The following is a 10,416-nucleotide window of genomic DNA, read 5'->3' on the forward strand; positions in this document are numbered from 1 at the left end:
TGACGTTATTATATTGTTCATCTGCAAGTATGGTCAAACATTACAGAACTTCCACCCGCGAAGCTTGACCTAAATTAATGAGCAAAAACTGAAACATAAGTCAGATCTATGAGAACTGCAAAGTTTAGAATCCATAAAGAAAATGGTACTAAATATAACAGTCTTGCATTTTTGTATCCTTATAAGTTGTTGCTGGTGATCCTTGGTTCGATCTGTGAATTGTCGGGCCTGACTCGCGGATCGGATCGGATCGCCACTTGTCCAACGACCCACAGCCCTAGCTGCTGACTTTGTATAACTTGCCACTCACTGCTGTGTATTTGAAACCTTGATTAGGGTGTTGGAAGTTTTTCAATTGAAGAAACCATCCAAATAGTCTTGTTCAAGGCCTGTGGTTCTACCTAAGTGTCAACCTATCCCTGAAATAATGCCGTATGGGCGCTTTGGGTTCTTTCCCCACCAGAAGCTGGCTGGAAAAATCTCGATATGATCTATAATTATGTTGGTGTGATATTAAACCTAACAAAAAATGCTTTTGAAAGTATGTATTAGAAAAAAAAACATGATATTGTTCTAAAACATTAACCTTTAGCCTGCTGGTGGCAAGTGATTTTGCCTTTGCAACCATTGCAGACCAAGATCAGCCTACACATCTATGCAGGCTGGTCATGGTCTGCACTCTTTGTTGTTCAGTCAGTAAGTTTTCAGTGAACAACCCTTTGAATAATAAGCGGTGCTGCCCAAAATGTAAGATGAACCAGTCCTTTTTAGAAATATAGCAGGGTAAACATTAATGTCCTCTAGTGTATGATAAAAAACAAAAATCATTACTTTTAAAACTTTTTATTCAACAGCAGAATTAAAAACTATTTTATGATAAAGACAACAAATGCAGCATTCGGCTATTAATTTACTTGCGCATATACATAACTTATTTGTTTGGTTGCTTATTCACACATTCACTCACATTCACACACTCATTTACCTGCACACTCACACATTCAATCACTCACAAATGCATTCACTCATTTACCCACTCACCCACACATTCATTCATTCATTCACTCACACATTCACTCATTTACCCACTCACTCACACATTCACTCACTCACTTACCCACTCATTCACACATTCACTTATGCTTTCACTCACTCACAGATTCACACTCTCTTTCTCTCACAAACATTTGTACACAAGCTGAGGTAGAAAGTAAAAAAATAAGACCACTTCATTTTTAAGTTGTCATATCTAATAGCTATTATTTCCAATTAAGTTCATGAATACCGGTAGTCTATGGGTATTTAATTTCAAGTGGTTTGGGTCCATTAATTGCCCTTTAAAACAACATTTAATCAATAAGTGGCTGATAAACCTTTTAAAAAATAACAGGACATGTTTTATGCGTAACAAAATTTCGTATTTATTAGACCCGATACTAAACCATTAGGTAATACATGTAGTAAAGAAACAAGGGAGACAAGTGTTGAGACCTTGTGTGGAATGTTGGCATGATGTAAAACACCTGTCAAACAAACATCAGCAATACTGGCATTCTGCACAGACATAGCAGGGTTATTATTAAATCATGAATATTCGTGGGAGACTAATCTTTGTCGATTCGTAAGTGAAGAAAAAAAACAAACAAACTTTAATATAAATGCACATATTTCTTTGTTGATAAAATTGGGACAGTACTCGTGTTTCATAAAGAAAAAAAAAGAACTTTGCAGTTTAACAGACCTATTCTATATTGACCACAGGTTGCAGTCAGTATATTAAAAAAATCAGAATATTTAAATTCTGTAAGCCTAGCCACACATACCTTAACCCTTACCATGCCATACACGATTGATTCTGCCTTTGCGACTAGTGTAGATCATGATCAGCCTGCACATCTATGCAGTCTGATTATGATCTGCACTTTTCGCTATTCAGCCAATATCTTTTTGGTAAGCACCCCTTTTAACAGTTAATGGAAAATGGACAAGTTCATTATAGAATTTTAGCAGGGTAAGGGTTAATAATGCAATAAATAGAAGCAGCATTTTAGGAGTGGAGTCTTTAATTTTGGTGTAATGGTTTATTTTTGTGGATTTTATAGTTGCATCTGATAATCAACAAAATCAAATCGAAATTAAATAAGATTAAACCCTAACAAATGAGTCTGGATTCATGTCATTTCAACCTCTTAAACTGAAATTCATGAATTCCTATCCCCCAAAAATGGTTTTGGCCACTTGCCCTTGAATATCTGAAATAAATTTCAAAAATTAAGTTACGTTCTGCACAAGTTGTTTGGAATTGTAAATGGTTATAGTGCGTACATGTGAAATTATAATCATGTTAGTTGTCAAATGTAAACATATGATACTGTAATAATCTATGGCACAGTTTTCATGTTAGTTAACCTGTAAACATTTGGCACAGTGAACAAGCTATTAGGTACATCTATGGCACTGTAAACATCTGGTACTATTAACATGTGTTGAAGCAAACATGTGTCATTGTAAAGAGGTTATCCTGTTAGCATGACATGGCATATCCATGTAACTTTATGTTGTGGCGTAAAAGGCTAGCCTGTAAACATGTGTTATTATAACCATATGTTTCTGTAAAAGGCTAGCCTGTAAACATGTGTTATTATTACCATATGTTTCTGTAAAAGGCTAGCCTGTAAACATGTGTTATTATAACCATATGTTTCTGTAAACAAGCTCTCTTTCAAGTCTGTGATATTACAGTTTTGTGTTTCAATAAATGTGTGTCTGTAAACAAGTTCTTCAGCAAATATATGGTATTATAACCATGTGGTTTTAAAACATTTCTGTGTAAACAAGTAATCTTGCAAACAGGTGGTATAATAAATATGAGTTTCTGTTAACACTTGTGTCTGTAAAGAAGTTGTTCTTTAAGCATGTGGCATTATAACCATGTGTTTATGTAGACTTTTGTGTCTGTGAACAAGTTATCCTGTAAACATGTATTGTAACCATGTGTTTCTGTAAACAAGTTATATTTTAACAATTAGTTATTCTGACAATATGGTTTTGTAAACATGTGTCTCTGTGATTAAACTATCCTGTACACATATGTTATTATAACAGACTACACGACTTATCCTTTTAACTTTGTATAACCACATGCTGCTAACATTTCAACAACCGGATGTGGTAAAAATGTGTCTATAATTAAAATATCCTGTAAACATGTAGTGTTATAACTATGTGATATTGTAAACGTTTCTCTGCTAACAGCATGATGTTAGGTATGTGGCACCATCAATGAGAAATGCTGTAAACTAACATCGTAAACATGACACTGTAAGCAACTTATACTGTAAACACATAGAAGGTCAGATATTACTTTCTATGTATAACCAAATGATGTTATAAACAGATGGTGCTGTAAACAAGCGACATGATACACAGGTCATTATGCAGCCCTGCATCACTGGTCATTTCTAGTGCTCTCTCTAAAATCTTTAGAATAGTCTCCATTCCCTCGTGCAGACTTGCTAGAAGGACAACTCTTGGGTATTACAAAGAAGACTGCCGCACCAATACTGAAGAGAAGTCCTCCCCAGGCAAACCCGTATGCCCAGTCAAAATCCCACCGCCGGACTGCCTCGGCTTTCTTGATGTCTTCACCAAACTTCACAGGGAATATCACCACTACCATAAACTCCAGTAAGGCTGAAATAAAGCAGAAATATAGATACAGAATGATAATCCGGCACATAGTAAATTTACCAGACGAACATCATAGTTCAAAAAACTAATCATTGTTTTGGTGATTTTAAGTGCATACACATTCGAGACTTCTATGTTTACTGTCAAATTATCAGTGTACGTCTGTAATTATTTTTGTACATTTTCACTTGTTATTAAATTTGAACATGTATATGTATATTTACATTATACAGATAGATGATTTTTTAGCTGATTAAACCGTGTTAAATATCCATGTTGTATGTTTTCTGTAACTGTCTGTAACTTTTAATACGCAAACAGGGACCTCCGTGGCCGAGTGGTTAAGGTCGCTGACTTCGAATCACTTGCCTTTCACCTATGTGGTTTTGAGCCTCACTCGGGGCGTTGAATTCTTTATGTGAGGAAGCCATCCTGTTGGTTTACTGAAGGTCGGTGGTTCTACCCAGGTGCCCACCCGTGATTAAATAATTCACGGAGGGGCACCTTGGGTCTTCCTCCACCATTAAAAGTCTGGTCAATTACGGTGTGACGTTAAACCCAACAAAAAATTTAATACCCAAACAGTTTTCTTCAGGTAACATGTCAGTTATTGTGCTTTAATTCTACAAATTTCCATAATGAAATATTGCAAATATCGGTAAACTGTATTGACTAAAATTTAGATGTGCGCAATATATACATTTATTACAGGCAAAATTGTAATGTTAATGCTGCAGATATTCACAAACATTTACAACTTGAAACACGAGTATGAAACTACCGTGTTTAAGGAAACAATTCTTTTACCGTTTCAAAGAAAATGCTGCTTGAGATAGTACACAATACTGACATTCAAACGTGAAAAAAATATGACAACATAATTTAATCATTGCTGTACCGACAACTGAAAGAAATCCCGCCGCCACTGTGTAGAATATGTTCCTTCTGCTTTCAGTGTCCCTCATGCCTAGTACCCCGCAGACTGTAGCAGCCAGGGACAGAATCAAAGCCATGATACTGAACACCAAACACACCGTTAACCATTCTACAAAAATAAGTTGTTAGGGTCAGTTTTTAATGGTTTTATGTGCATCATGCATGTTCAAAATATCAGTCGAGACCCAGTGCAGTTCGAACCCAACTCAAAATCTGCGGTAAACTTTCAGTGACTACCGACTTAGCAAACGCTCAGTTTTCTTCATTTATAAAATTGTACATATCGACTGACTTGCCATTTCATCTAATAAACTATGTATTCTGTCAATTTATTTGCGGGAATATCGATAATTTACGAAATAGCATGAGTGATAGATATGCAGTCATGAGACAAAGTCCGATATATTAGAGATGTGCTATACAATTTATCACATTACATATTGCTTGAGGACATTTTTCTTCATGTATATACATTGTTCAAGATTGATGTCCACGACAAAATTCGTTTTAAGTTTTTAGCAATGAAAATACAAATTTTGTCGGTTGTGAGTCGGATTAATTTGAAAACGAAATAAAATGGACTGTTCCCACCTTCTTTTATGCAGACGCTAAACGCTTCCTCGAGTTTGTTGCATGTCCTCCACAGACCCCAGGTCCATGTTCGATCCTCAAAGTACAAAAAACGCACAACCACCCAACCTTCACCAGCCACTGACACAATCAACCATACCACAGTTATAACGGACAGCACTTCTGCTATTATCTGGAATGAGAAAAAAAAAAGGATAATTGAGTCTATCATCTATCTGCGTCGTTCTTAAAATGGTAAAAATTCTTAATATAATCGCATGTCGTTTCGATTTTGTTCTATATTTGATGTGCATCTCTTCTTTTAGCTTCGTGATGCTATTTTCTATAAAGGAATCTCTCATTGACCAATTTGTTAAAATGCCAGTGGCATGTCAGTGGCATCTTGTGGTCAATCGATAAAATACGGCTATATTAGAATAGAATCTATGACAGTTGGCTCCGCTCCTAATGCATGCAGCTCTATCTAAAATCAATAAAAATATAAAAATAACTTACTTTCACTGGTGTTATAACCGTAACTTGTTCACCCATTATCTCCAAAACCGCTGACGATCTTCATTTGATAATGCTGTCTTATCAAAGATGCTCATGTTGCACGTCCGGGAACCGGGCACATCAAAATTCCCGAGCATCAGTACTAGACGGACTGTGTGCCGTCCGGTTATTGATCGGCATTAGTCGGTAGTTTCCGTATTTACAGCGCCAATAAATGTTACCGGTAACCGTTACTTTCTTCTAACTAATTACAATGTATCTTATTAAAACTGTACATTTTAGTTAAATCGAATATAGACGATAAATCACTCGGCCTCAATCAAGGGATTTAACATAGCCCACCAAAGTAACTACGACATTGTATATATATTATAATTTTCAGTCAGCTCATCGTAGTCCTCGATAGTATAGTGGTAAGTATCCCCGCCTGTCACGCGGGAGACCGGGGTTCGATTCCCCGTCGGGGAGCTGTTTTTTTTTTCTTATTCACCCCTCATTATTTCCCCCCTTTATTTCAGCTCCAGGGCAACATTTTTTATGTACATACTGGACTGAATTAGAACTGTTAAACGTAGAGATGGTCAAACGAAGAGTTCTGCCAATAGTTATTTGCAGCCACTTTCCCGACGCCACTGTTCCTTTTTGCACGTAAATCGAACTTCAACTTTGAAAAGAATGATGAAAACTGAAGTATGAAAACATCATTACTTTATTATTTTTTTGTATAATCCGTTGTAACTTCTGAAGTAAAATGTTAACACGCTAAAATGGCAAACATTAAGCAGAGACGAAGGAGAGTGGGTGCTGCATGATCCCATGTCTGTGATCGCGACTCTCTCTCTCTCCCCACTCCCTACTGCAAGTAATGTAGCTTATCATGGGGATACGTATTCGATCTTCACTCGGGTCCCGACGTCGATCATTAGACACTTAATTTGTTATGCGTAAGTAAATCGAAAAAGTTAAATCTAACATTGAACTAAGCTGAACCGAGCTGATCTAAACTGAACTAACATATACTAGAAGTTTTTCGGAAGCTGATTATACATTATATTGAAATGATATCCAAATCTTACTATTAGAAATGCAAACCATTATGTCATGTTCATTCCCCATCTCATTACCATTATATTTGTTTAATTATAACAAACTTATAATTACTATGTGTAACATGTCCTTATTTCATGCTTTCTTTCACGTCGATAGTATTATATGTAAAAAAAGTGTATTGTAGAGGATGTACAAATGTACTAGTATTACATGCAGGTATTAGTAGAGAATATGTTCTGTTCTAAAGTGATGTTATAATTAATATATACAGCAATTGTTTCAAAACGATAAGTTCTCTTCCTCTCACATATTTGCGACTTAAAAAAACTCGAAAAGTCCAGAAAATCTGAAAACAACCGCTTTTATACCAGTTGCTAAATATAGGTAGCCTAGACCCTAGAGATTTATTGAGCTACATGCTGAAATACATACTCACCCTAGCTGACCCCAGCATTCTGTAGAAAGTAGCAGAGACTCTCTGCAATGAAATATTCTAAGGAAAAAAAAATTTTAATTGTTGCCTTTTTTTTCCTTAGAATATTTCATTGCAAAGTTACAAACAGTATTCTATTCGTATCTTTGCCAGTGGCAAACAAAGCCCATCTGTTTTCGCCATAAAAGCAAATTGATCTCAATATGTTTACTTACCAACTCAATTAACAAACAACTCATTAAATCGGAAGAAATTTAGTCTGGGAAGGGAAATGAACAACAAATTTCATCTGCGATGTTTTAAAAGCAATCATTTGACCGAAATAAAAAACTAACAACAAAACTATTGTAAATAGTTAAGATCATCTGTTTGCGTCATAAAATTAGAAAACTTGATTGACAAAAAACTTTTTACCGGCCGCAGAGGGTTTCAGTTAAAATAGTCACAGAAAGATCAAACGGAAAAAGGGGCATTTGAACGTTTACTGTTGTACAAAACAAAGCAACAACATGCTATGAAACGGACATTTCAACGACGAAAACTACGATAAAAAGAAAAACAATGTTTGCACAACGGATAAATAAACTCGATGTATTTATCAACTCTGGTTTGCATCATGAAATTGAATGAGAACTTGATTGTTTCATTAATTGATAATTTTTTTTTCGTGTTTTCTACTAAATGGGCGAAATGGGATCAAAGAGAAACAAAGGACTCGTAACAAAAACATGCTATGAAACGGACGCTGTTAAATCACCACCGACAACAAAACAGTTATTAAATAGGCATGACAACTATAAAATCATGTTGGACATTCAAATAAAGGAAAGCGAGGCATGTTTGCATTCATTGAAGGCTAAATTTTGTGTCAGCAAAAGGTCAAATTCTTCAGATTACAAGTAATGTTTAAAACGTGTTGTTTTAACAAGAATGCACGACTAATCAGTCACTACATGTAACAACACACAATCTTATACCGGTCTTTTTTAGTAAAATATGCAGCTGGACGGATTTTAAACTGTCGTCTTTTTTTGATCCGGGTTCCGTAGAGAAGTCTATAATTAATGTATTTTGTTTCCAGATCAGTCACAGTTTTTGCTAAATAGATGACATCGCAACTTATAATTATTCATACTTACCTTCATTTTTACTGGTGCACATGTTAGATTGCGGTGTTGATCTTTGATGTCCTTCCTGCATTTAAAGGTCATTTTTTGGCATCAAATCTAGTAAGCAATACAACAGTTAATGACACTATAATAAGTCCATTCGTATAATATTTACATTCAACCTTGATATCAGTTTTATGGTTTAAGTAGATATGATATAGGTATAATATATAGGTTCAATGGGTTTTATTAAGTCCTGTGACACAGTGGCATAGCACCCGTTTTTCTTGATAGTCCTTCACAATCATAAACAGTCGTAAACTCTTGTTTATAGTCTACCAAATTTGCATTGCTATCTGCGGCTTGGAAAGTGTCAGTAACGGCTTTGAAAGTGTCTGTAATATGTATTGTTGAAGCGTTTTTTTTTTCGTGTTTTTTCTTGTGAATTATATATTAGTGAGCGCAGTTATTTATTGCCAATTTTAATAAAATGGGAAATAATTCAACCAAAGGTCAGTGCGATATTTTATATTTCATGTTTTATAATGGGCGGGATTTATTATGTTAAATAGTTTTGGTGCCAGCAAAAAAGCAAAGATACTTCGTTACACATCCACAAATATTCACATTACATATGTTTGTGATATACATGTGCCAAAAAATAAAGTGAGTGTATGTACAAATGTATATACATGTATTATACAAAAATGTATCTATAACAATTGTTGCATTCGCGCACTCTCTGATGTGTAAGAAAAGAAGTTAAACATATGACAGAGAAAAAGCCATGAATACAAATAACTGCGTTCTTTATGTTTGTTTGTTTGTTTGTTTAAGTAAAACAATCCAACAGAAACACATTTTAACACGCATGTGGAAAACTGCGGATCATTTTAAAGTATTTTAACACTTTTAATACGAGATATTGTTATGTGCAACCAGTCCCATACAGAAATATATCTCCAAACCACAATGGTGGAAAATTGCTGACTCTCAAAGACGCTGATCCCATGAATAATTGAAATGTTATTGCGGATACCCCGGCACTATTATTTTCATTGATCCGGTCTAAAGTCGGCATTAATTATCGTTGCCGTCTTTAATCCTTTATTATTCCTAAAAGAAATTCCACTACGGATACCTTTAAAACTGGAATGCTTCGCACACTGGTTATTAAATAAAAAAAGGAAGAAGTTATTCTGTTCCGACGTGAAAATAATCTTTTGTTTGTGATTTGATTTAGTTTCCCGTATATGAAACATGTGTCTAAAGAAACAAAACAAAATTAAAAAGAAGAAAGTGATGCCTTCGTTGTGTTTTCGGAGACTAGATAAAAGTAAGAAACCTTTGCGAGAACGGACATATCACTATAGTAATATACGCGTTCCTTTACGTTGGCACAGTAACTATGATAGTAAGTATTTCTTTTGATTTTTTTGTGTGCAAACTTTACACTATGAATGAAATGTGGTAAGGTGAAAATAGTCGCGCTTTTTCTATACAGAAGTATAATGACGCAATTCTTTTCTTGTGTATCTAGCAAATATGTGTATTGTATGTGACTAATACTAGTACAGTATAAATAGCTGTAATTCAGAACCCTGGGAACCACCTAAATCTAATGTGTAGCCATGTTTGTTAAATCTATAAAATTCTGTTTCATCTTATTCCAAAATTATCATTAATATAATTTTGTAAAAAAAAAAAGAATTCATCAGCATAGAGAAGAAAGGCAAAGGATTTGTGTAGACCTCTTTGTTTTTAAAAAGAAAGACAGAGTAAAATCGTAGACTTTGAATCGTTTTTTATTACCTCCCTTTTATGTAAACTCGCAAGAAGTGATTGACTAGAACTGGAAGCTGATTTGCAAGTAACGTCACTTCTAAATGAAACAGAAAAGATTGAAACTATTTATTTCAAATACAAATAAATATCTTCGGAAATAAATACTCAAATCTCTTACTAAAGGGAGGTAATTATACAATGTCTTAGTATTTAGATTGAAATATTATACAATACGTGTAGCAACACATTTTTTTCTGCATAACTACATTTTTTTTTCAACTATGTCAAGTACGTATCAACTTACTATACCATATATGTTTATCGTTT

The 10,416-nt window shown here is 34.7% G+C and overlaps 1 protein-coding gene and 1 non-coding gene across 2 annotated transcripts; one reads left to right on the forward strand and one right to left on the reverse strand.

Moving 5' to 3' along the window:
• Window positions 1–3,448: 3,448 nt before the first annotated feature.
• LOC123534672 (transmembrane protein 47-like) lies at window positions 3,449–5,906 on the reverse strand. Its single transcript, XM_045317014.2, has 4 exons — window positions 5,713–5,906; window positions 5,218–5,389; window positions 4,589–4,735; window positions 3,449–3,693 (listed from the first exon to the last, which is right to left on the reverse strand). The coding sequence occupies exons 1-4, from the start codon at window positions 5,746–5,748 to the stop codon at window positions 3,449–3,451; spliced, it is 600 nt and encodes a 199-aa protein (XP_045172949.1). The 5' UTR covers window positions 5,749–5,906.
• Window positions 5,907–6,108: 202 nt separating this feature from the next.
• Trnad-guc (transfer RNA aspartic acid (anticodon GUC)) lies at window positions 6,109–6,180 on the forward strand. Its single transcript has one exon. It is a non-coding gene; the product is annotated as a tRNA-Asp (tRNA).
• The last annotated feature ends 4,236 nt before the right edge of the window (window positions 6,181–10,416 follow it).

The sequence above is a fragment of the Mercenaria mercenaria genome, chromosome 12 (genome assembly GCF_021730395.1).
Source record: "Mercenaria mercenaria strain notata chromosome 12, MADL_Memer_1, whole genome shotgun sequence".
NCBI classification, from domain to species: domain Eukaryota; kingdom Metazoa; phylum Mollusca; class Bivalvia; order Venerida; family Veneridae; genus Mercenaria; species Mercenaria mercenaria.

Coding starts and splice junctions, on each gene's coding strand:
- LOC123534672 (XM_045317014.2), bottom strand. CDS start 5,748: ATGGGTGAACAAGTTACGGTTATAACACCAGTGAAA. Junction 4,736..5,217: donor TAGCGTCTGCATAAAAGAAG/GTGGGAACAGTC, acceptor TTATTTTTGTAG/AATGGTTAACGGTGTGTTTG. Junction 3,694..4,588: donor GGGATTTCTTTCAGTTGTCG/GTACAGCAATGA, acceptor GCTTTATTTCAG/CCTTACTGGAGTTTATGGTA.